Genomic DNA, 27,096 nt, shown 5'->3' on the forward strand with positions numbered 1-27,096 from the left:
AGGAGCGCCCTCCGCTCAAGGATATGTCATAAGCCACTCCAGTGACGCAGCTGGTTAAGGGCGCCTGGTGCTTCTTGTTGCAACACCCCGCTCCCCTTTATTTTTTTTTTTTTGGGGGGGGGGAGGGGGGAGTCGTCTCGGTTGACGTTTGTGCATAAGGTGCTCAGCTTGCCTGGGGCTGAAAAAACGACCGAAACTCCCGCCCTGCCATCGGCCATCTTCAATCGATGGGACACCCCGTGCACATTAGGAATAACAGCCATTTTCGAAATATTGATCTCGGTTTTGCAGGGCTTCTTTCCTTGATGCATTTCCGCTAGCTCGTCCTCCGCTAGCTGCGCCATGGAGGACGCTCGGGAAACCAGCCCCGTTTCACGTATACCCCCAAACAGACAACTTGGGACACTGCAGTGTCCCAAGTTGTCTGTTTGGGTACGCACCGCGTGGACCCGAGTTGTTGCATACGCGGGTACACGGCTTCCAGCGTTCGCAAAGTGGGAGGAAGAGGCAGAGAAAGGTCCACTTTAAAAATGAAAAAATAATAATAAAAACAAAGTGGTCTCGTGCGTGTGCTTATTCGACGACCGGCCCCTCAGGCCTGCAGAGGCCAGTACGTGACGATCCCACCGGAGGCGCACACCCGCTACTTCGCATGCAGCTAGAGAGTTCGCGTGCATCCTCCCTGCTGAAGCAGGGGCAGTCTTCCTCCTCCCACCCCCGCGGAGGGCGGCACCAAATTGACTATAGTCGTCCGCGGGAGTGGTGACTAGTGTACGCTTCAGGCACCTTATATGCGTGCTCTGAATCGACAGAAACAACGGCAGGGGGTGAATTGCGCAGAAACCATGGACAATGAATGTCAATGTAGGCGAATATAGCCGAACGCTTCCAGAAAGCTATTCACTTTATTTAAGGAACGGTGCGCGCTCGAAAACGTATGTTTGGTGACAGTGAGGACATTTAGGTAGCGTTTTTTTGTTTCATTTCATAATTTCGTAGACAACAGAGCCGCTAACCAGTGCATTTGTGCCGTAAGCTGGTCATATATATATATATATATATATATATATATATATATATATATATATATATATATATATATATAACCGATTCGTCCAGTCTCCAGCGGCGCGAGCGCCGGTGGGGAGGGCGACCGCCATTCTCCTCTCTTTGCCGCCAGGGGGCTGTCCTTCCCGAGCACTGCTAAGGTCCCATTCAGGGACCTTAAGAGAGAGAGAGAGAGAGAGAGAGAGAGGGCAAATGATAAATGAGAGGCAGGGAGGCTAACCAGGGCTGAGCCCGGTTGGCTACCCTACGCTGGGGAAAGGGAAAAGGGGACGGAACGGTGACCTTGAGCGTTTCACCGTAGTATATAAACCTTCCGACGCCACAGAGCTCCCGGGCAACAGCACGTGCATCTCAAAGAGCTAGGTTAGGTTCAGGTGCGCGAATGCAGAGGTCCTTTGTATGCAAGTGTCGTGCGTAAAAGTCGACTTGACCACCACGCGTGACCGGGAGGAAGAGTCGAAGAAAGTTATTCGCTTGAAAAAAATTAAGTGTAAGAAAGTAAGTATAGTCAATCCTTTATTGGTAAAAAAGCCTATACCTTGCATTTTCATGGAACCAGTGATCAAACCTGCCAAGCGTCCTATGCCTAAAAGGGGCTTGCACAGGGACACTGCAGAGAATAATGTGTTGGGTCGTATTAGTAAAATAAGTTTCTATAAGAACAAGAAACGCCACTATGTCCGTGACAACATACGGATGGCGACACCGCCTTCAAGTTATAGATTTGCTACGCCATGTACTTTTACGCCGTCTGCTCGGTGTAAACTCTTTATCGGTAAAAATGAACTACATCGCATTGTAAAAGACATTAATTGGGGAACGGCATGCAGATACCTATGTAATATGGAACATGCCTATATAGTGGCCCACTTTGGCGGCACAGAACAAGTGGAACATAACTGTGCTCCAAGTTGGCATGGAAGTGTTTCACTGAACAGCGACACATACCTAGCGCCATTAACATATGCCTATATGGAGACCGAAGTTGGTCCGACGGTTGGTTTGGCACCTTGTTCCATCGGCACACGAGCCCGATGCGCTACCCATTAGAACATGGACTACCCGCCTTCAGTAACACAGGTTGGCTTGAGACGGGTTAACTGGTGAGCGGCACATACGCAATGTCAAATACGCTAGACCGAAGGTTAGCCCGACGATTGGTTTTGAACCCGGTTCCCTCGTCACAGCAGCGCGATGCTCTATCCACTAGACTATGGACTATCCAGTGACCTAAGTTGGCGGGAAAACGGTCAGAGACTATGCGAGAGAGACAGCTTGGAAAGTGCGTGAAGTACGCATAATAACGCCAACCGCGTTAAAAGAAAACGAAGGCCGAACTTCTCTGCTTACGAATAGCGCGCCAGAACTCCAGCGCGTGTACGTCAGCGCGACGTGCCATACCTCAAAGTATTTTCTCGTATTTTGACTGCTGTGGCCAGTAAAAGTTTATGATACCTGCTACAAGTTCGGTCTTTAGCTCTTTTAGAATACAATGTGGTCTGTACTTAACGATAAAAATTAGCTAAGGTAAGCTACGTACTAATACAGCTCGAGTTATTTTTCTCTTTAATGCTCCTTTAAGTCTTTGCGTAACGAAATACGCACGCCAAGGTGTGATGCAGTCAAACCTCGTTATAGCTAAATGGGATATAACAAGATAATGGATATAACGAAGTGAGATGACTCTTAATGTACCTTTGGATATTCATATTTCAATATACCAGTAATGGATGTAACGAAATAATAGACATAGCGAATAAATGTCTCCCTCTTCAACTTCGTTATAGCGAGGTTTTATACCACTGTATACACTTCTCACTATAAGTGGCAAAATATCAATTCTGAGAATGCCAGAAGACGTCATAGCGATGATAAGACAGACAGAGACAGACAGACTAATTTATGTGTCTGCCAAGAACCCAAATGCCTCTGCGACAGTACACAGCCGTATGTATAACATATGTCTAGCACACAATAAAGTAAATGTTTGACCGCGCGATTTAGCATGGCGTGAGGAAAGTACCACTCTTATGTAATTGAAATATAGTAACTTCGGCATAATGTATTTAGGAGTCTGTGAAACTTTTTCTTCCCATCCCTTGCACCGAATTCACCGTTTCTGTTTCTCTCACTTTCTTTCTTTCTTTCTCTCTTTCATTTCTTTTTTTTTATGACTCCCCGTAGTAACCTGCAGTTCCATTTACGCTGTACTTACCTTCCTATTCATCACATCTATAGCACTATTCAGCACATATACAGCACATTCATCACATCTATAGCACATCAACGCATTGAGCACATTTATAGCCGTCTAGTGCCGCTGCCACCAGCATCGCGCGTCCTTGATGTTACCGAGAACAGCTGTAAAACGGACAGAACGCCAGATTCACTGAGCCACAGCGACAGCAGAGCCACGGATTTACCGTGCTGTTCTTATGTTAGAAAGCTTGACCAGTTTGGTTTCCGATAACTGATGCATTTCTAGCGCTTCGGAAGAAAAAAAAATTCAGGGAGTAAAAGAGAACACGACAGGGAGGACGCACTCGTACTCAAGAGTGCAAGACAGGCGTCCTCTCTGTCCTGCTCTCTTTTACTCTCAGATTTCTTCTGTTTATTCTGGAGCGCTGGAAATGCATCAGTTATCCTGCTGCTTCCATCACGCGCATCAAAACCAGACCATCCAGGTGTCTGTATTGTTGGGGCGTATCTTCAGCACTCTTTAAGCAGGGGGTTAGGGGGCGGGGTGCGATAATCTCCGCGCACGCTAGCAGACGCCATAATCGCGCCAGACACGCTCGTAATCGGTGTGACAGTCAAGTGGAAACTTTTGTGTGATTCTCGAGGGGTGCGTACGTGACACACTCGAACTGGCGAGAGGTGAACTTTCTCCGGTTGCTGTTTCTCTAAACGACCTTCAGGAACTGAAATACTCCTTCGCTGTATTTTATACCGAGTAAATAAAAAGAAATTCATAATGTCACAAACTGCAAAGTGCCAAAGCAAGATACGGGGAATTAGAAACAACGTAGCAGGAAGATCCGAATTGATCTCGGCCACCTGTGGTTCTTTAATGTGCGATAGATAAATATAAATACATGAGACTCCCTCTCCGCCAGGACGAACCCGGATAATTAGAATTTTCGGATATGAGGAACATGTTCCACCTTGGCTGGTTTTCCAAAGACCCAACGAAAAAACATATTCTCAGGAATAATAAAATAAAAATTCACCGACAATTACGATACTCCCCAATGCGAAATTTGCGCGCAGCTCAATATGTCTTTTCGTTTCGCGATATAATGGCTGGCGCAGACAACATTTCTCGTGCGGTACGTTGGAAATGAAGCGAAGTTGGCGCGAGTGCCTGCTAATTGGAATATCGCGAGGCAGCGCGTGGGTGACGCTTGGGCGCGACTCACGGCAGCCGCCGCAGACAGACTTCCGCTCATGCAGCGCTTTGTTTCCGTATATGGTATCGGTAGACGTGCTCGCCTCATGCCATCGGTGATCAGACGATGGCGCGCTACTTTGGCGCCATCTCGTGTTACGGTCGCCGCCGCAGAGCCCGTCTTGCGCGGCAGTACACTTCTCGCGCTTTCGCCATACCCTCCCCCTGTGCTTCTCGCCTCATGGTTCCGTTGCACCCTCCTCCTCTGCTGCACCCTCCTCCTCCTCATCCCAGTCTTTCGTCCCCCGGTGCTCTCCGCGCTCGCTCTTTCATCCTTCGCTGTGCTTCGTTCGCTAGGTTACGCCCAAGGACTTCGACGCTCAACACAGGAACGGGCGCATAAGAGATGTGCTCTTAATATCGCAATTGTGTAAAATAGACCTACAATACATCTACTGCTAACACAACTTGGAGGACGCTTAAGCTTCGCCTTTAAGAGTGGAACGCTAGCTACAGCATTCAAAGATCCCTCACTGCTTCTCACGCTTCCCGGCAACTTCAGTTTATGTAATCGTATACAACGTTTGCCGGGAAACGCTGGCGGCGAACGCTCTGTACGAAGGCGAGAGAGAGAGAGAGAGAGAATGGAAGAAGGAAAGGCAGGGAGGTTAACCAGACTGAGTCCAGTTTGCTACCCTACACCTGGGGAGAGGAACGGGGAGTGAAAGAGAAGGCGAGCTTTCTGGTAGGAACACGACCTCTTGCGTGGGCCGATCCCGGAGGCACAACGCACAGCCGCGCCGAAAAAACTAGATAATTTTCACGTTTCCGTTATTGTTTCGCACTCATAATATTTCAGTCTGAGAAGATTTAACATAAAAAACATGCGCTGTCGGTGTTTTGTTTCATGACGTTTGTTTGCGGACTGTCATTGTCAAAATTCCGAGGAATAATTTTGTCATGAATGTAAGGGAAGGTATGAGCAACTTTAGTGATAGAGTGGCGTGGCAATATAACCCGCATATATCGCATATCATATAGCAAGGCGTGGCATATACATATACCTAAACATAAACAGGAATTCTTGCTCGCGGGTACGCCCGCGCCAAACGCCGCGCCAAACGCCAAACGCCGCCCGCGCCAAACGCCGGACACTGGGCCCCTAACGTTATCGCGCCAAAAGGTGTATTATACACCGCTCTGAAATGTATACTGATAAGCTGTGAGTAAGACTTTTGCAAAACTTTCTTGAACATTGCAAAAATTTCATGTAACTGTCAAGTTCACATACATCGAATTTGTCCGCTTTACACCCGCCGTGGTTTTTAGTGGCTTTGGTGTTGCACTGGTAAGCACGAGGTCGCCGGATAGAGTCCCGCCGACGGCGGCCGCACTTCGATGGGGGCGAAATGCAAAAACACCCATGTGCTTAGATTTAGGTGCACGTTCAAGAACCCCAGGCGGTAAAAATTAATCCGCAGACCCCCACGACGGCGTGCCTCATAATCAGATCGTGTTTTTGGCACGTAGAACCCTATAATTTAACGTGAGTGTCTGTCCGCTTTACATGCTTAGGCGTTCGAGAGATTTGGATGAACTTGTTAATGTTGGCAACCAGAGTGCCGCCGGCCTCCTTACAAACAATAAATTGTCCGATGATTAAACAATGATAACATGACGTGATATCAGAAACGTGCTGGCAACAAAGCACATTTTGAAAACGCGCTCAAACTGTCAATATATAAAATAAAGATACAAAATGGCTCGTTCTACAGGTTCTGAAATTAAATAGAAGTCAATCGACATAAATAAATAAATAAAACATACGCACAAGGTCATGCTAAAGTGTTACATATGCGCACTATCACTTAAAATAAGCAGACATTACTCCTTTAATGCTCAGCTTCATCATCGCACCTACAACTTGTGCCCTAAAGTGAATATCGGAAAGTTAATTAATATTTTCAATTCGCTATTTGGACACTTCGATTTCTCATGCAAGTAATTTCTACCAGGAAATGTGAAACAACGCTATCTGTCAAAGCCAATTAAAAATATATATTAGGTCTAAATAAAAGAACAGATGGTACAAATTAATGCAGTACAGTATATATTTTATTTTATAGACAAAATTGGTTATCAAACACATGCGACCGGAAGTTGTCTGGTAAACCACAGGAAGCATAGTTTTCATCGCGCTAACAAAAAAAAAAAGAACATCGGCGTACGCTATAACCGGGAAAACGTATCAAAAGGGAAAATGCTAAGTGGGGCTCTATACATTTCTGCATTCTTTCTTATTTTATATTTTATGGATAAGGTAGCAAGAGATGGCGCACAAATGCCACGCCGGTTATACTGCAGGCTCCTGAACGGATATAGTTTACAGTTATGGATATAGTTTTGGTTTATACGTTCGCGTTTCTTGTTTGTACTATCGCTGTGTACATTTTATATTATAGTTATTTAGGGGAATCGTTGCTTTCAGAGTTATCTCTTTATCTATCTATCTCTCTTTTCTTTTTGCAGTCAAAGTTGAAGACTGGACGTGTTGGTAGAGCATATTAGAGGTTGGATTAACATTGTGACAAGACACACAGAAGAGAAACACAAACCACAGAGCGCTCTGTGGTGTGTGTTTCTCTTCCGTGTGTCTCGTCAGAGTGTTGCGCAATCCAACCTCTAATCTTACTGCAGTGTCGCGGTATTGTTTTGACTGCCACGGGATAACGTTGTCGAGTGTGCATTAACTGACCTGCTCTTTATATCCCGCGTGTCTTGGTTGCGCCTCAGGTGGGAAAGCACGGTGGTATACGTGACCGCTGTAAAAACCGCGCCCGTTCACGTTTAGGAAACCCTGTAGTTTACGTGACCAATCGCTGCGCAGGAGACCGGCTTTTCGCGCACAAAGGGGCGCTGCACCGATCCTTTAACCGGAAACCCTTCTTTTTTATTTTATTTCTCTCGGCCCGAGACCGAGCAAACAGGATAATCCCGGTTTATATTTTCTTCAGTTTCTTTATTTTTACCTTAAAGAAAAGAAAACATGCGCCCCGGTTAGCTTCAGACAGGTTGACCTGATTGTCCTCTAACGCTGGACGATTACGGACGCGGAGGCAACAAGCGTGAAAACGTGTATCGTATTAATGTAGCTCCAAATACCGACCGCTCCAGCTACGCGTACACAGAGCAGTTAAAATATGAGTTCATGCGAAATGCTATGACATGAACCACGCAACATGAGAGCCAACTTTCAAGTAAGATGTAGTAAAGAAAAGGCATTTAATGCCAGGTTAGTCATTACTTACTTCCAATGATAAAAAAAAGCGCTCAGGAGCGGTCTGGCATAGAATTACAAGCTGCATTTTTTTTTCTTGAAAAGTAAATCTCGGAAGATTACGCATTTAACCAGCGTGCAGTGTTTTCCTTGCGATATATAGTTTAATCTTCGCCACTGCCTTTTGCATTGGGCGTACTAAGTACACTACTGCTGTATCAACCACCCAACTATATAACTAATTCTACTATAGCCACTGCACTGCTCCTATACCATCCAGTTACTACTACTAGCAATACCACTATACCATCGTGTATGCAATCAGAAGTCACAGTTCCTTGCCACAACGTTTGCTTTCCCCCTCCCCCTCTTTTCTTCAACTTTTGAAGTACGCAGTGGTGTGTACGCCCTAGCTAACTGGCAAAAATCAAGTTATTTGCGTGGCCATCTTTCCCACCGACGTCTGGAACGCTTTGCCCATTGTCTTGACGGCGCGTGTACTGTCGCAAGACAAGAAAGCACCGAGGCGCACACAACATTTGAGACACCGGACATGTACGGGTGCGCAGGGTGGTTATTAAGCAGCCAAGACGACAGCAACACACAGCCGCTCGAGCAGCCTCTGCCCCGTTGCCGGCGTGTGACAAAAAATCGGCAAGCGAACGCGAGAAAAAAAAAAAAGCGGAAGAATGAAAGGAAAAGAAGAGAAAGATGAGCGTGAGCGAAAACTGACAAAACAAGAAAAAGAAAAAAAAAAAACTGAAGTGAGACAGGTGGAGGAGTGCACCGCGCAGGCGGTCACGGTGGCCACCCACGCTTTCAGCCGCGAATCAAGAAAGAAAGAAAGAACAGCAACACCTTCCACACGGCGCTGCCACTGTGATTCTGAATGGGGCGTTTCCGGCGCACGTCTTGGCAGAATCGGAGCCAGTTCCAAGAATAGCCGCAGCAGCAGCGCTCCCTCGGCCACCGTCGATTGCGGATTAAGCGCGAAAGAGCAGCATGCGTAATACGGTCGCGAAAGTGGAGTGAAAGTTTTTCGCGGCCGTATGCCATGGGCGCGTATACGAATGTGTGTGTGTGCAGTGATCTGCAGTCCGCTCTTGAAGGGAACACGTGAGTGTAGGTCACGAGCACGTGGGCGGTGCATCGACACGCACCTTCAGCCGGGGCTCGCGGCTAGAACGCCAGCAAAACGAGATCCGCACGCTGTAGTCGCTTTAACAGTGAGTTGGATGTAGATATACGTACGTGGAGAGTGTGGGCGTCGGTGTTTGCGATCGTGAGCGCGTATGGGTTACGTGTAACAACAACAACAACAACAAAAAAAGAACAGCCATCTGCGCGTCGAAATGCCCAGTCACAGTGCGCCTGACCGGACCTGTCTTTGGGCCGGATACCGGGCCTCCCTCTCCTTGATAGACTGTCGTTTCTACAGAGCCTGAGAGTTGACAGAGAGGGTCAGTGCTCCTGCACTCACTGAACCCTCACGACGGAAGTACCGCGAAAATTCGGAAAAAGAAAACAAAAACAAAGAGGAGGCGAGGGGACAGAGCACTGCACTCACCTAAAATGTTTATTCCGACGGCATGTGTACACATGTAAGTGACGGACATGTGCACACCTCGCATTGCATCCAGTGTCAACAGAGCAGGTTTAAAGATGACAGTTCAAAAATTCATACTCGTGCATTCTGATATGGAATTGCAGAGGGTGCGCTGACTCGCTGTTCACGTTATCTTTCTTTTTTTATGAAAAATACCTCCGCTAATTGTCGTGCAATCGAACTTTGGCTCCTCTTCAAGATCTCAACTTGTTGCAGAAGAGGCTTAAGCGAGTGTTTTCTGCAATCGCAGGCGAAATCGGGACTAGTTCCACCACACAGAGACCGCGCGCGCTCATTGAGGCATCTACCTGTCTGGCGCACGTATTAGCGCAGCTGAACAGAATTAGCTATAGCTGGATGCTGTAGCTCTGGTAGGAAATGACGTCAGTCGCGGTAAGCGAGGTGCGCATTACGCAGTGTTGCCACACCATAGGCTGCGTTTGATTACGCTTATTCTGCGATGTGAATGACGGGAAATAGATCGAACATTTGTGAGAGAGTTCTGCGCGTGTAGGTGGCCGATCTCGAGAACTTGTCACGTGACAGGTTCTCACGTGGCGCACGTGACATTCTTTTGAAGCAACGGTACTGTGACATGGATAGTGTGGCAACGGGTAGCAACCAGTCAGCGTGTTATGAAACCTCAGCATTACAACATAAAGGGAACATTAATGCAGCTGGAAAAGCTTATTGCCGCCGTAATAACAGTAAATATCGTGCAGAGAATAACTAAAATAAGAATACGAAAAAGAGGCGGTAGTTAGTCAAACTTTCACATAATGTTGACATGAACGCAAAATACAAGGCATGAACTCAAACAGAAAGAAAGGTGTCGCAAAAAAAAAAGGTTCGCAAGAACGAAGATTTCGCTATAGCAAGTACATTGCGTTTTTTTTTTTGTCCGTTCTCTAAAACTAGTCAATGCTCACGAAGGCCCACCATGCCGGCATACGAAACAAGAATATTCGTAAACACGACAGTTTAGCTGTGAAGTTTACCGCTACGCACAGTGAGCGTATGTTTCAAACTTTATTATTGAACCGAAAACACACGAAATCACACGGCTTCATCGCTCAACATGACAGTGGGCGTAGAGTTGACAATCAGTCCAATACATCAATCACCACATAATCTTCGCAGCACCTCAAATGAAAAAGAGAAAACCACCCAAGAAGTTTCGACGTATGCATGCGTGTGAACTTATACGGGATGCAACGCCCAGCCCTGGAAAAACGCGTGGAAAAACGTCAAGCCAAATAAAGGTCAGTTTAAATAAATGGTTGATGGCTGCAGAACTGAGCATGGTTGCGCCACCCAAGAGCACCATAGAGAGCGCTGATTCATGCATAGAGTAAAAGAAAAGAGCCTAATGTCACGCAAGTGTGCATACTTGCCTGCATGAGATAGAGATGCACAGAGTACAAAATTGCGCGACATCTGGCGTCACCACAGGCAACCTGGATGCGATTCACACTTCGTTTTTACGTTGCATAAATAAACAAACAATAACGCTCGGCCGAGCAAGTACACAAATGACGGCACACATTTAACTGAAACATAATGTTAGGTTCCTCGCTCAGAATAGAATAATTTAATTGCGGCAATCGAAGAGCGGTACAGCTGGAGTGCTAATTAACGACCTCGATCCTTTCTGCTAAGCTTTGGTGGTGCAGCCCCAATTTTTTATTGCTCCTTCCCTCTCCTCGCGCAGATACAGGTTCTTTTACGAAGCGTACGGTGAATCTAGGACTCCGTATGACTGACAGGTCTTTGTGGCTACGTGTCGACACTCCAGGGTCGCTACAGCGGCTGTCACCCTTCAGCGACCTCCTCTCAACCTCTCCCCTCCGCATCTACAACAATCCAGTGGTTGCGATGACGTGAACGCGAAACTGCCGCTTAGGCGTTCTTTTTTTCTCCGTACCCTATATCATCTCCAGTTTGCGTGGCACAGAAAACTGTCATCGTGGGCTCTCTTTTCTTTCCCATTATCGTCGTCAACCCGTGTAGTGAAGAAAAAGGGCTCCTTATCTATCGCGCACGACTTGTGTGCGTCGAGTGGACGAAAAGATACACCTGTCTGTTGAACTTAGCAGGCGCCCTCGGCAACATGCCGTGGACAGGCTTCACACAGCTTGGCCAGAGAAAAGCTAACGTTTATTCTTTCACTTACGACTCGCTTCACTTGTGATTTCTGACGTAACTGTGAAAGAACACAGTTGTAGCAAGTGTACCCGATGATGTATGTTTACACATGAGAGCGTCGTGAACGCAGTGCGCTATTGTTGCGTCACTGCCGCTTTGTTTTTACAACCCTTCAACCTCTGCGTCAAACCGCGCGCTCAGGGATTTCACGACGACGGTCGCCACATGTGCGACCGAATGTGGCGATCGAGAAGTGTAAGGACGACGCGGCTGGAACTGCGAGCGAGCTCCGTTCTCTGTGCTGTTCGACAACACGCTTCAGCACGATTCCGCTGTGTACAAATATCGTAATGAGAAAAGGCAATCGCTCCGTACCGAGGCATCCGCACGCTCACAGCTGCGTGTACAAGAAAGCTGTCGAGTAAAGAAGACAGCGATGGAGAACTCCCGTGCACCGACATCTGTGTTGATCGAAACTTCGCACACTCGCTCACGTTACAGAAACAAAATCTTCAGCGATGAGGATGGGCGGCTGCAACGTACCGAATCGTCGCACGTTCATCGAGTGGATGGTGAAGGCGTACTCCCAACTGCTTCCAAAACCGGTGCCGTAGAAGAGTCGCACGAGGACGACCCAGCGAAGAGCATCGTCGTCGGGGCAACACATGTGACGACGCCGATGTTCTCGTCCGCGCGCCAGCACACACCGTGTAGGCCGTCGTCGTCGGCAAGTACGCGTTCGCGCGAAGTGCTTCGCTCGCCGCACGGCGTCTTTTCAAACTCGCCGCAGGTTCGCTTTGATTTCTTGTTTGTTTTTCGCTCTCAAACGCGGGAAAGGCGCGCGGAGAGAGGAAACGAGCTAGAGAGTTGCGCCGAATTCCCCAGATGGCAGCACTTACTGCTGCGTGTGGCGTAGAGAAATGAGGCATATTCCTTTTGTCTACACTGAACTAATTGCCGCTCTTTGCGGAAACAAAAATAAACTATCTAATTGCAAATGTTGCTTCAAATTATTGAAGTGTACACTTAATTGTAAACACTAAAAATGAGGTTGGACGCTACAACAACATTTCCTCATTTGCATACTAAAGAGTGAATCTGTACAAACGCTTAACGTGTACTCTTTGTGAAGGCAAATATGACTGGGCGTTTTCAAAAATGAACAATACATATGCGTGTTACATTTCGCTATTATTTTTCAGCTCTTGCGCATATTGTCTGAATTTCTCGAAGGTTCGTGTTGTACCATATATCTAGCAGGGTCATCCCATTCTCGCGGGATCGCGTTGGCTTGCAGAGGCTTCGCGAGAGTGGCCGCTCTGTGTCGTGCGGCAAAGCCGAGCGAAAGTTGCTCGGCTGCGCCGATCTTGTGAGGGTAGGGTAGGCCGCGCATCGTCCGGGTCGTAGTCGCTGACAGGCAGCACTCCCGCTTCGCGATGCCTCTCGGCAAGAGCTTCCGCATCTACCACAAGGTGCGGCCGCCGAACCCCTACAGCGTCCTTCTCGAACAGCGGTCCAAGAACGAAACCCTCCTCTTCGAATCCAGGGCCATCGCAGTGTTGTGTGAGTTTCAACTTCGCTTCCCGAGCCCTCCGTGAATGTTGGATCGCGGCGGTATCTCCGGCCGCTGCGCCTCCTACCTGCCGATAATCACCTGACCCGTTCCTTTCGCAGCTGATCTTGGTTTTACCGCTGGAATTAGACGCTTAACGCGTGCCAGCGCCGTGTTTCGAGGACCCGATGGCCGGCAAATGCAGTGGTTCTCGCGGTTAGCGCACGCCAGACGGCTCGGTTTAATTGCGGCGCGTCGCTGAACTGTGTCGACTCTGTGCGCTGCAAATCCCTTGCCCATTTGTCATGCTTCTGTGCCATCTGTCACGGTCCGCAACCTGGCATCGTCGTCCCGCTTGGCTGAGAGTTCTCCAAGTCTTTTCCTGATCGAAGCGCGAACTTGACGGAGATTTCGTGCTCGTTCCGACTTTCGCCGGAGTATTTAGTCTCTCCGTTCTCCGCGCAGGACGATCTCTGCTTCTCTCACTCGCACGTAATGCGATGGTTGTGTCGTTCATGTGTCGTGCCGAGTATTTGTTTACTGAGACCCGAATGGCAGGTACTACCTTACGTTGCGATGACCTGACAGCGGCCGGCTGCTTTTAATAAATGCGCTGAAGTTCTCATCACGCTCGGCTCGCTTCATTATTTGACACTTATCGGAGTAGACTCACGCTAAGCTAAAGAACGATTATCAGTTTTCATGGTATGGAATATACCACCGCAGGTTCGTAAAGCTGTCAACAAGATTAGAGTGACACACGCTCCTCGAGATATGATTACTGGTAGTTGCGATATTAAAGGAAGTCTATTTGCATTGCACTTTGGGAGCGCGATCGAAGGCTGAAATCGAGCATGCTTGAATATTACGTGTGGCAGTGCTTTATCTCAATTCGATTCGACCTGTGTTAAAGCGAGTACGTTGGAAAATGCCCGCGTTACAGTAGTGCGGATTACCGGTACGCGTGCAACATGTTATATAGTTCTTGATTAGTTCCACATCTTACACCTGTTTGATGTGCGAGCGAAGTGGTTATGATGTTCTAAAACTTAAGTGTGGACATGGTGTTTCATGCTACACGCCATTTTTTTTTTCTTCTTTCAGCTCAACAGGAAACAGACACAGTAAAAAAAGAATACACAATGCTTCTTGATGCCCACGGCTGTCTAGGAGTGCTGCAGCTTACTGCAGGTTAGTGCAATGTTTTGCATTATCCACAGGAATGTGTTGTGCAGTTAACATCTTAATTTGGAGGGAACACCTTGACATGTGAAGTCTAAACACGTGGTAAACAGCTCCTTTACCGCTGCAACTGTTAGCAGCTGGAAGTCTCTGTGGGGGACCTGTTAACTTGATTTTGATTTTTCGTGTCATTGTTACAAGAAGGCATTGTTCCAATTTGACATGCAATGTCAAAAAAGAGCTTGCAAAGAAACTTGTAGCATGCATGGCATAATGTGACTAAATTGCGCTGAAGCTGCATTTAACAGATCTTATGCCGTAGACTTCACTTTTAAACTTTGCAAAACAATCATGGCCACTCATTTTACTCATAGCTGGCCATGTGCGCACTAGACTCTGATACAGAAAAACATTGCAAGTTTTCATTGACTTTCTTGTGCACTTATGCCAACGCCAATAAATCTTGCTCACACGTTCAACTTTATTATGGCAAAGTGACTCATGTTATTGACTCACACTTTCACTTTGGAATTTGAGGTGGGAAGCTATGGTCATTGTATAAAACAAAAACTGACATACCACAGACACTGTGCACAGTTTGTGTTCTCATCCTCTCTGTGACATGTTACAATACTGCAGAAGTTATTAGCATTATTTTATTCGCAGCACACTACTGGTGCCGTGCTAACAAAACAAGCGACTACAGTCAAGCCTCATTATAATGAGGTTGCATGCGACACAAAAATATTTTTGTTATATCCAATATTCACTATAAGCATTCATTTGTTACACACGCTGATATTGGCGATATACATTTTAGATTTACTTCCTTATATTTGATAATTTATGTTGATATTCGACTGTATATATCTTAAAGAAAAAAACTTCTTTATACAGCAAGATAACAATGAAGCAGAAATGTTAATTTTGCTTCAAGAGAATCGGCAGCCTTGTCATTTATCCAATATAAAAATAAATGATTGAGAGAATGCATTCTTTCATACTCCATGTGTTATGTTAGGATGTTAAATTCCTTTAAAGTTATACAACAGCTTGATGTGCAGCAAACTTTCCCTAGCTTTTTCCCTGTGGTCAAATTTAACTTATGGGTCGAATCCTTTCTGCAAAAATTAATGCAACCAGTCACTCAGTGTGCAGTATATTCTGTCACTGCTGAAATAAAAGTGAATTGTTAGGTAATGATAAATGTTGCGACCTATTGCTGCATATTAGTAATATATGACACAGAGCTCTGAGTAATAAGAATTAGACAGGCTTCATCCTGAGCGATTATGCCAAGCTATTATAAGCCAGTTTCTTCTTGCACAGGAGCAAATTCATATTTTCACGGTCATGTGCACATTGACTTAAGATGTGTGAGGCTGAAACTTCAAAGTTTTAAACTATGCTGAAGTTTTAGAGGAATCTCTGGCTCTCAAGCTTTTAAATTCTGCAGCATTAAGAAGTTGGTTCTTGTGAAAATGTTCTTATATGAACTAAAATTTTAGAAATCTAACTGTTAAAAAGTAATGCGGATCATGGCAGTCAACCGCTGTAAGACCATGGCATTCTGGCCCAGAATGCTCGCAGCCAGACTTGCTGTAAAGCTGCAAGACTTCACTGCGCCTTATGGCGCTAATATAATTTTTGGGCAGCAAGGTGTACAGATGCCTAGACGTGTATATGGTAACACGGCATCCTCAACTGGACATTGCAGAATGCTCTAGCAACTCTACAAATTTCATGTAAGAAGGCATACATGCTGCACAGATATCAACATGCAGGTTTCAGCAGTGTTGATTTGGATTCACTATTGATGCCTATTTATCCTGACTGTAAAGTTTAGTTGCTGTTTTCCATGGCCTCTGTAGCACTGGCAAAGTAATTTGGAATAAACAGTATGAGTTGCCCTTAGATGAACTGCATGTCTGCGGCCTTAGCTCTATGACCCGACTTTACCTGGCATTGAGCTTTATAGCTGGAAAACGTTCGAAACAGTTAGTAAACACTGAAGATTCTACCAAGAAACATGTAATAGACAAACACACTGTCATGTACAGACTAACCTGAGGTGATAGCCCTCTGTGTTAAGTGCTACAAGCTTTGTACTGCTTTTCTTAGTTTTTTCTGCCATTTTTGCATTGTGTATTCTGCTAATTCAATACCAGAGCTTCAGAAGACCAGAGCTGTTGTCATCCTCACTGCCTCTCATTGCAGAAAATAATACAGAACCGAATTAAGCACTGTGGTACTGTAAAAACTAGCACGTTGTTTTCCAGTTTAAATGCAACAAATCTCATTCAGTCTAAATACTTTGGCAACCAAATGAGGCCTTTCGCACCATACCCTTTTATATCTGTACAGCCAAATGCTCTTAATTCCACTCTCTTTAATTCAGTTCTATTCCAAAGCCTCAAGATGCACCAGTGGCTTTTCGGCATCCCTTTTGATCAAAATGTTGGCTAATTCAAACCTGATTCATGTGTTCTTCTATGGTCAAGTAAACTGTGTTATAAGTGTTAAATATATAGCTTCGAATGTCACTGTATTGATCCCTGAAAGCCAAAACACTATCACATATCAAGGAAAACTAGAACAACTTGATCACCTTTGGTAGTAAAACAGCGCCAGAGAACACAAGGGACCAGACGAAGAAGAACGACACATACACAGGGCACACTAACAACTCTGTTTAGCGCTGTATAGCAAACTCTGTATAGCGCTGTTTTACTACCGATATGAACCAACTAGCGCAAAAGCATGTTTTGATCACCTTTATTTCGGCCCTTGAAAAGTACACTCAAAAAAGAAAGAAGGAAAAAGAAGGAGCGTATAATGCTACTCGAACTGTATATAACAAGTATAGTAATTAACTAATTGGTTATCATTTTCTGAGCTATTTAGAACTGAAACGTTGATCCAGTATGTCAGAAACGCTACTATGGCCTTTTTGTTAAGTTTCCCATGCTGAAATTAGTGTTTTGATTTATGACTTGTAATATGATCATTGGGCTTTATGGGGTGAAGCTTTCTTCTCTCTATGGAGCCAGCGACTGTAAACATTAATCTACCACTACTGGGAAGAATGCCTGCAGAGGGCCAATTACCAAAATCAGTGTAAGCACATGGGACAAAAAGAAATTTGTGGATATACTAATTCGTATATCTGCCTCCGTGTATTTAGCTTTACTTTCATGTGGTGTACTAGTTGACCAGCACATTGGCACTGTCTTCAGCAGAGATGTTACGTCAGAGACCACCTGTTGTTAAAATTGGACATCATGCTGAAGGTTACGCCATGACAGCTCTGCTGAGAGTGATAGATAGATAGATTGCACATCTGTAGAATGTCCACTTGATGCCCGGATTGCAAAAATGCGCGCATGTGTCCAAGCAGTGATGAGCCTTGCGTAAACACATTCCGGAGTGTCAGTCAGGAAGGGGGGTCAAGAGGAGAAACAAAATCCATTCTGTTGAAATTCACTCCATCTTTTCATTGTCTCATTTAGAATCCTGGATATAGCGCAAGTAGGTAGGATAAATTTTTCCAGCTCATCCACAAATATTTCACTGCATAGCAATGTCAATTGGCGTGATGTATTTTTTATTCTTCACTTTTATGGTAAGGATTAGTCTTTACTAGCTTTTTCACCATTAAACATTTAATTCTTTCTCTCACACACTTTTATGTGTTAGTACGCAGCTTTGTTGCCCCTACGAGTTTATGCTTTTCCTCTCTTGTATTTTTTTATCCTTGTTAAACTAGCACTGGAGTGACTACTTTTGTGTGTTGTTTTGCTGGCTTCGTCCTTCTGCCTCTTTTGTCTGCTTTGTATACTTCCATTTTTTTGTGTGCGATGCTCCGATGTTTTTATGTTATGCTGCATGTGTGAATATTGCTCTACTTCCACTTATTTACTATGACGTCGCTCTTACGCAATGCATCATCTGACAACTGCAAGGAATTCTTAAATGGATAAATAAATAATAGCCTAGAATTTACAGGCAAAATTGTCCTGTTGTGATTTATTGAGGACCTGAAATAGAAAAGGTCAAGCATATAAGGAAAACAAAGCTTGCCAGCCTTGCTGCATTTTTGCACAGTGCAGAAACATATTAGATGAAACAGCAATGCATTTCACTGTAGATTTTGAGTACTCATTTCTCTAGGGTTTCTGACAAAACGTTAGGCTTTCAGTATTGGCTCACTTCAGTTGAATTACATGGCCCCTGAAATCAACAGCTAAAATTTTGTGAATTAGTGATCATACCAGCAATTATCACATAAACTGTCATATCTGCCTCGCTATGAATCTCAGTCAGTAAAAATTGATTTTGTATTGTACTTCCTATTTGTAAAGATTTGAGACCTTCATTGCTGAAATGGACGGATAGCTCACTGGAGCTGCAACCTGAGGAAAAGGCAGAAGCAATCAGAAGTATCAGAGCATCGGGTTGAGTTGTGCGATCAGGAATTTCACACGTGTAGACTGTGTACAGTTGTTCCAAGGTGCAACCACCTCTTGCACAAAGCTATGGAACGAAAAATAGTTCTTACGCGGGTCAGTTTAATACTTTGAAGACTCCAAAATTTATAACTAAAAAGATAAAGAAAACAAGAAGCAATTAAAGAAATCATATTTGCTTAGCAGTAGATCTGTTTAATCCTTTGGCCATCTGCAAAACAGACATTTAGTTGTAAAAAAAGTTCATTTCTGTGCTTTTACGTGAAAAAAACTGCAATCTGATTACGAGGCATGCCGTGGTAAGGAAGTGTGAGTCAATTCTTACCACCTGGGGTTGTTTAAAGGTACTATAAAGAGAAGCACTAAATCAGTTTAGATTGTAATGTGTTCTTTTGAAAATATAATTTAATTTTGCAGTAATGTATGATTATTAAAAGAGAAAATAAAGGTTAAAGTTCATTTGTTTAAAAAATTTAGCACTGAAACCTTAACACCGATTCGTCAGTGTGCCATCACAAATTTAAAGGTATTTTCTCTTATTTTGGCCATTATGGCTCAGTTTCCTTTGACCTCTTATGGAAATTAAATATAGTGTAATGAAGAAGAAGAGCGCAAGAACAAGGCCAGCCAGATCGTCTCTTCCATGCCTGCTGTGCAACCAGTGGGCCAGCCGGATCGCCAGTGCTTGGCACGAGTTTGAACCGTTCGGGCAACCACCCGTTCCTGCTCTGCGTCACCTGCCTCCTCGGTTACAAAGAGACGTTACCCTCGGAACTGTTCAGTGCACCCATTACAATAGCAACATATGTGTACGCCATTGTAAATTATCATCCTTTTCATATGTCATCATTTCGCGTGCCTTGTTGTCGTACTAGACAATTATCTTTTGGTAATTTAACTATACTTCCTACTGATAATGTCTACGTCAGTGAACGTCTGCTAAAATTCTGTGGTATTAAAATCTGGAACACCATTCCTTTCATAATAACAATGTCACCTGATTTTGCTAATGCACTACAACACCACTATATGGAACACTTAACAAATCTCTGACGTTATTAAATATTTATCAAATGTGCAACTCACCTGCATTTCTTTTTTTGTAGATTATGTTTATCTCGTCTTCTTTTTTTTTTCTTCTTCTGAAGTATATACTTTTGTATGATGTAGTTTTGATGTTATGTTATATTTGATTAAATTTGATTGGTCTTAGGTTCTATTTCATATTTCATCGAAATTGCATGCTTTATTGTTGATGAACCTGTTGATTTGATATTTTATGTTGCAAAAGCAGGAAATAAAGTAAATAAATAAATCAGTCAATCAATCAAAGTGTTTCCAATTTGCAAAGTTCAGTCTTTCACTCTTTTACAACGCAGTGCAGTAGACCTTTACAAATGAAACGTTGGCCAGGCCTGAGAAGATGCCGTCATTATCAATAACATCACGTCAAGCCAGTTCAGGAACATTTGAGTAGCACCGCCACTCGTCTTTCATTTCTGTGTTTTTTCTGGCTTGCAAAGCTTCTTCTCACACCAAGACTGTATTTTTTTTTTATCATAGAAGTACAATGTACTAAAACAACTCAGATAATTGTTCTATTTAGTATTCCTTAAATTTATGCCCAGTTCACTATACACGAGCATCTTTGCATTCCACCCTCATTGGAATGCCGCTGCCACAGTCGGGTGCGACCTAGTGCACAACAGTGCAATGCTGTAGCCACTCAGATACCGCGACCGGAACGTCTTTGTTTGTAATTCAGTGCTGTTGTTGTTTCCTCCCTTTCAGTCCTTCCTTTTGTTTTTCTTTCCAAGGCAGCTTTCTGTACCAGCTAGCCCAGCTTTGAACCACTGTCAGTCTCGACGTCATCCTCTTTGCTTCTGCAGGTGACACAGTGGTCCAGTTTCTGGTGCTAGTGACGGGCTGTCAGTCGGTGGGCAAGCTGGGTGCCTCGGAGGTGTTCCGCATCACAGACACCCTCTTTGTGGCCTTGCGCAACAATGCCCAAGACCTCGAGAAGGTTCAGGATGTGCGCAAAGTCCTCAACGCAGGCACATTCTTCTTTGCATGGACACCGTCCACTGCGGAGGCGGCTCTCGACCTAACCCTGTGCGCCCAGCGTGCAGTCATGACCAGCGAGACGGATAACCGCTTTTTTTGGTGAGTGCAGCTGTCATGATGGCGTTCGTTTGCTGTCTCATTAAAGAGTACCAATACTAATGTGTTTAATGCATACAGGTACATAACTAATGCACACCTTGTTATTGAAGTTATTAAGTTATTGAAGGAAAAAATTGTCATCCACCCAACTGTAAAAAGAACTGCAAAGGAAATCCTCATGAGTTTCTCAGAAAGAAAGCTTTGTAATTAAAGAAAAATGTGTCCTAATCTGAACAATTTCCTTTTAACTGCCAAAAAACCTGTAGGAGGGGTTTCCTTTGCAGTTAATGCCGCAGGTGCGTGCATGAGAATTATCCTATTCATGAATCTTCGTCCATGGCTTTCACAGAACCGATTTGCTATATCTTTAAGTTCTGTAATGTGCTGTAGACCCTTTTCCTAATTATAAGATTAGCTTTCCTGTAAGGCAGTTTGCCTTACTAGTGGCGACATAGTCATTTTTCCAAGCAGCGTGCACAGTCTGAATCACGCTTGTCCAGAGTGGTTGAGCGGCCGGCTCCGGACTGCGCCAGCATTCGCAGCTGGTACCTCACATTAGCTTGCACTTATGCTTATCCTATTCGGTCACTCCACCGACTATAGGCGGTGCTACGGTAGGTCAAAATGGCTGCCGTGACGGTGATAAGGTGATCTCGCAAGCGTGTGCATCTCGAGCAGCAAAGCATGTCAGGTCCTCTAGTTTCGCTGCAGACCATACTTTCTCTTGCTAAAGAGACGCAAAGGTGTGTAAATGAAGGCGAAGATACTTTCGAAGCTGGTCACATCATATGCTGTGGCATCAAGTACATCACAGACACTGAGGTCAACGTCGAATCGCTCTACCTGCAGACGAGTGCAATCAAGGGCCCGTCGCACTGCGTGAACGTCGCAGTACACATAGACACAGGCTCTGCCAAGTTCAGTATGTCATTACTGGCCTTGAAAATTCTCACGGGAATGAAGCCATACATTTTTGTTTTCGCAAACAGTAAACGCAAGTGCATACCGGTAACAGATAGTTGTTTTTCAAGCGCTCCTGTTTCAACAAATTAATGCTGTGCAGTAAGAAACAAACTTTAGTGTGTTTCCAAATGTAAATTTAAAAAAGAAAATTGGCTATAAAATATTACAATTTACGAAGCTCGTCAAGCCTCGAGCAGCGTATGGTGAAGCAAATTAAAATTTAGCACAGCTGTTTGACTATCGGCACGCTTTGAGAACTGTGACACGCTGCACGCTGCCACACCGCCTGCATCGCTGGAACGACCGAATAGCCCATGAACCAAGCATGCAGCCTGACCATTCGTGGTCTCACTGCTGCATTGGCTTGTGCTCTCCTTCTTTTTTTCTTTTTTTTTTGCGAAGGACGGCAGCCAGATCGACAGGTTGGCCACTCTAGACAAGTGTGATTCTAACTGTACGAGCACAGTTGGCTTGTTTTACAACATAAAAAATGTAGGCATTGCTTTCATGATGAAACCATGTGCACGAGACAAACCCCAGCATGTACAGCACTTTGTCTTCACTTGAACAATGACTGGTGTTGTTGACGTGGCGACTGGTGCTGGTCATATGGGCAGTGCAGAGAAACACACTTGTAAATTATGAGAAGGGTCTGTGGACATTGCAAGTAAGATGTGTAAACATAAGTGGAGGTTTCAGTTTTCACACTGACTGTTTCATACCAAGCATTTCATTGTTATGTCCACATTTCATTACATTGGGGGAAGGAAGATGACTCAATCAATCAACCGACCGATTGATTGATTAATCAATTAATCACTTTCTTTTGATTCCAACCACTTGCAGTATACGGTGAGAAAAAGTGACTGGGTAAAACTAGTCATTGTGACTTGTCATAGCTTATGTTGCTAATGGAACTTGGACTGTGGGGTGCTTATAGAAAGGAGGAAACACAGCGAATGTGCTTTCACATGGAATGGCACAAGTGCAGATAATGAGCATTGCCAATCTGTGTCCCTGGCAAAACCTTCACCTCATTGGTTGACTGGTACTGATGTGTTGCTGTGGTACTGATGCATGCTGTGTCGTATTTAGGAGACACACTTCTCCTTCTGTACAGCTCTGAATTGCATGCACGTGTGCAAACTTCATTTAATTGCTGTTTAATGGTGTGCCATTGTTTCTTCCATGGCTGACATTTTTGTTTTGCACCATACTGATTTGGACATAGGTACCTGCCTCCTTATTACAGTCAGACCTTCATATAACAAATAGAAACATAACACAGTAAATTAAAATATTTCTTGCTTATATCAGCATGTAGCGAATCTATGCTTATGTTTTTTCGTGTCAAATGTGACTTCATTATAATATATTTAACTGTATTATCTATTTCTCGAGGCATTTTTACTGATTTCTTTAGTTAGGTATTCATTTAGTTAGTTAGCTGGGAGGTGTACAAAGAACATACACATTATAATGTCAACGCATTCAAGGACCCTATAGCCATTACAGCTAGTGTGTACTTCATGGAAAACAATGCTTGTGTTTTTTTCCAGCAGTTATAAGCAAATATGGTACGTACGGTTTTGTCACTGGTACAAAATTATCTAACATAATGATGGGCCAAAAAAATTTACCAATGTATTACTATACTCCCTAATGGGAAATTTGAGCACAGCTCTGTATGTGTTTTCATTTCCCGATATACTGTGGCATGAACAACCTGTCTTGGGCGGCACTTTGCAAATGGAGTGAAATGCGGCATGACTGCCTCACTAACCTGGAGATCGTGAAAGCCACCATATAGGTTACGCATAAGCGTGATTCACAGCAGCCGCTACCGAAACACCTCCCAGACGATGCACGCTACTTGGGCGCCATGTCATAGCCATCATTGCTGCACTTCACTTTTCTTCTCACACTTTCACCATACCCTCCTCTGCTTTTCGCCTCGTGGTTACGCTGCACCCTCCTCTCCGCTTTCCTCGTCACGTGTTCATGCCCAGCTGCTCTCTGCATTCGCTTTTATCTTGCTGTGCTCGTTCGCTCGGTTACACCGGTGTTCGCCGCAGGAACGGACATCCAAGAACTGTGCTCTAAAGAAATGACATAAAATGTAGGTAAACACGAACAGCAGCACATTTCAAGAACCTGGGGAAAAGCAGACAAATAAAACACCATGACACATCAATGTCAATGTTTCACACATTCTGCAAACACTTTGTTTGTAGCAGTAAAACATTTGTTGCGCTTTTAATCTTGCATGAAATAGAATTTTATGTCAAAGCGGTCATGATTACACCTAAATCGACATGATCCAATGTTGCTGTCTACTCGCCGTAGACAGCAAAGTAGACAGCTAAACGGACAGTGGCTATCATAAGTCTTGTCTCAATTCTGATGAAGCCATCAAATAAGACACCCTCACAAAGACAGCATAGAAGTCAGAAACGATGCAGGCTATGTTGCTGTCCAAACAAGAGTGGCTGAGCACGATGCTTGGATACTTGATGGGAAGATCATCGGCACACAAGAAAACATAGTCACACTTTTCTGTGCTCCTAATGCAAATGAGATTATGTTTTTCGTAGGTGCTCATGCGCAGTGTTAAAATATAGATAATATCTGCTTTTTCTAGGTTCATTCACTAAAATTTTTTGTTGCCGTGAGATTACTTACGTTAAGACGTCTTCCCATGTCTTCTACATGGTTCCAGATGCATTCCATTACTTGGGTTCAATCTGTCTCCTTAACTCTACGCAAACTGTCTTCGATGCTGGCCAGAATTGGAACATGCCGCAGTGCTAAGAAAGATAGAAAACACAAGCACAAGTGCATCGCGATACTTTTTTAACTGGTGCAGGGACACCAGCACAAGACAGCAAGTGCATGTCCTGTGCATATCGTGTCTGTGTCTTCGCTTTCCTTAGCGCTGCAACCGTGCTTCATGATGGCAGTAACCAACTAGTCGAGCTTACAGCAATAGTGGCATGATGCTTGGCCTCCAGGAACCGCACCCTGCACATTCCTCTGCTCCGCTATGGCGTGGACTGTAACAAGTGGCTGCTGAAGGCAGTCTGCGGAGGCGTGGAGATGCGCACCCTCTACCTGGGCCACCAGCAGGCCAAGGCCTGCCTCATCTCGCGGCTCAGCTGCGAGCGGGCGGGCACCCGCTTCAATGTCCGCGGCACCAATGACGATGGCCACGTCGCCAACTTTGTGGAGACTGAACAGGTTAGGGTGATCGTAGTGAAACAGCTTTGATATGGAAATAGCTTGTTGTGCAGGGCAGTATTCAGTGGCTTACTGAATAATATTGTTGAGAGACACAAGGCTTTAATGATGCTGAAGTGTTGACCACCAACGTTTTCGCCGCACTATTCTTGTCATCACGATCCACCATTGCTCTTTCATTCTACTTGTGTAGCTGCCGTGATGTGTCCTGCGAAATGTGAGATTCGGTGTAGATGCGCAGGGTAAAGCACGCCAAGGTAGACAATCTCAGGACATGTGACATCATAGAGCTGCTGAGCAGAAGCTAAGCAGAAAATTAATGCTTTTTATTGGCTAGCCATTACATTGGTAAAGAGTAGCTATGCTGCTCTGTGCCATGACCTTGTGGGGTATTCCTGCAGGTAATCTACTTGGAAGACCAGATAACATCATACGTCCAGACAAGGGGCTCTGTGCCACTTTTTTGGGAACAACCTGGTGTTCAGGTGAGTATTGGACTTAACAAAAGACTGGATGCGTAGATAGCTCCTTTAGCTACCCTGCTCCAAGCTTACTTTCTTCAAATTTATTTTCTTCAATCTTACTCCCTAACCGAGTAATGCTCACTTCACAACTCCTTACGCCAAGTTTATGATCTAGCACTGCCCACTGTCGGGAACCAGTGGCTGGGACATGCTGCTGCTGCAGAATTCGTGTATAGTTGCTGGTTCAATTTGCGCTTTCAAGTGGTTCTCCTGAGCCATGCCGTGCAATGTGCGAAAAGTGAAATATGCGCCCTTCTTTTACACCGACTTTCATGCCACCACTGCTAAAATCAGCATGAGTGAGTTTTAATGCGATCGCAATTAAATGGACACCACAAGCGCATTTCTGCCATTGGCGTCGCCGTAAGGTTCCACTTAAAATCCAAGGGCGATTACACCGTCACCGCACGCCCTACGCTGTATGTCCGAATGAAAGCTTGCAAGTGGAGCCGACGATCGCGGCTCAATCTCATTCATGCAAAAGGGACAAATTCGAAGAGGAAGCATGCCGTCTTCTCTCTCGCGCGAGGCACCCTATCTTGCAAGGCTCAAGGGGGCAGCGTTCTTTCCAGCTGAGACTGCGCCTGTGGTGGCTGTACTCGGATGCGTGTCCGTATCTTGAGAACGATCTGCATTGGGGGCACAGTCTAGGTACGTCGGCTGCTCGTAGCTTTGTGCGTGCTGTGTGTCCTTGGCGCTCACTTTACGTAGAAGTGATGGACAGCACGAATGTCACTTCGCTCACTGCTGCTGCCGCAGTTCCGAACGCCAGCGTTTTGACAGCTAGTGTCGGCAGTCATCGAGTGGGATGTGTTCATGTTTGTTGTGCCCGTTGACATCATGCTTATTAATTTAGTAAGCAAGCGAATGTTTACAAGTTGATACGGCCGATAAAAGTACTATCTCTATCTGCTATTTTGCTATTGCCATCAATACTTTGCTTTTCGTGCGAAACTGCATCTCTTTTCGATAAGAAAACCCAATAAAATTGACCAAACTGCTTTTCCTTTTATGCTGTAATCTTACATGTAAGTGACTTTTATTTATCATCAGTGGTTGATTACAATTTGTCAATGACAAACTGAATTCATCAAAGCTGCTACTGCATTTTCGTAGTGGCGTCATTAACCCTGTTCAACATTTGCATGATTTTATCACCTGTAAAACCTCTACTTGGGCACCTTGAAACACTGGCCTATCACTTAAGCCTGTTGTGTTTTTATAAATAGATGGGAACAGAAAACAATAATTTTTTACACCTATAGTACTTAGGGGCTCATTTTAAGGGACATTAAGGAGAAAAGTCATTTGAGCTGTATTAATAAATTACCGTTCTACAACACCAGAAAAGCCATTCTTACCATGAGAAGAGGCCCTGTATATGAGAAAAAGTGGCAAATGCGAAAATATGGGTGGTGACACAGTCTTTAAGTTCCCGCATTAGCTCACCGTGATGTCAGATATTTTGACGGCATCTTCTCAGGGCTATTTATAACTTCTTATCGGTAAAGGTGGATGGCAGCGT

The 27,096-nt window shown here is 44.7% G+C and overlaps 2 protein-coding genes across 3 annotated transcripts in view; one reads left to right on the forward strand and one right to left on the reverse strand.

Annotated features, from left to right (window-relative positions):
- The window catches only part of LOC142560422 (uncharacterized), a 101,500-nt gene extending 89,215 nt beyond the window's left edge, over positions 1–12,285 (reverse strand). Inside the window, exon 1 of the mRNA XM_075672526.1 lies at positions 12,028–12,285. Coding sequence (XP_075528641.1) covers positions 12,028–12,151 — 124 coding nt within the window. The 5' untranslated portion in view covers positions 12,152–12,285. The remainder of the gene's footprint in view (positions 1–12,027) is intronic.
- The window catches only part of Synj (synaptojanin), a 117,309-nt gene that overhangs the window by 56,510 nt on the left and 33,703 nt on the right, over positions 1–27,096 (forward strand). Inside the window, exons 1-5 of one of the 2 annotated variants that reach the window (XM_075672520.1) lie at positions 12,763–13,047; positions 14,141–14,227; positions 20,574–20,847; positions 24,822–25,047; positions 25,449–25,532. In XM_075672520.1, coding sequence (XP_075528635.1) covers positions 12,921–13,047; positions 14,141–14,227; positions 20,574–20,847; positions 24,822–25,047; positions 25,449–25,532 — 798 coding nt within the window. In that variant the 5' untranslated portion in view covers positions 12,763–12,920. Of the gene's footprint in view, positions 1–12,762; positions 13,048–14,140; positions 14,228–20,573; positions 20,848–24,821; positions 25,048–25,448; positions 25,533–27,096 lie in introns of those variants that run through there. The other variant, XM_075672521.1, reaches the window with a different exon arrangement.

Source organism: Dermacentor variabilis, chromosome 10, assembly GCF_050947875.1.
Source record: "Dermacentor variabilis isolate Ectoservices chromosome 10, ASM5094787v1, whole genome shotgun sequence".
NCBI classification, from domain to species: domain Eukaryota; kingdom Metazoa; phylum Arthropoda; class Arachnida; order Ixodida; family Ixodidae; genus Dermacentor; species Dermacentor variabilis.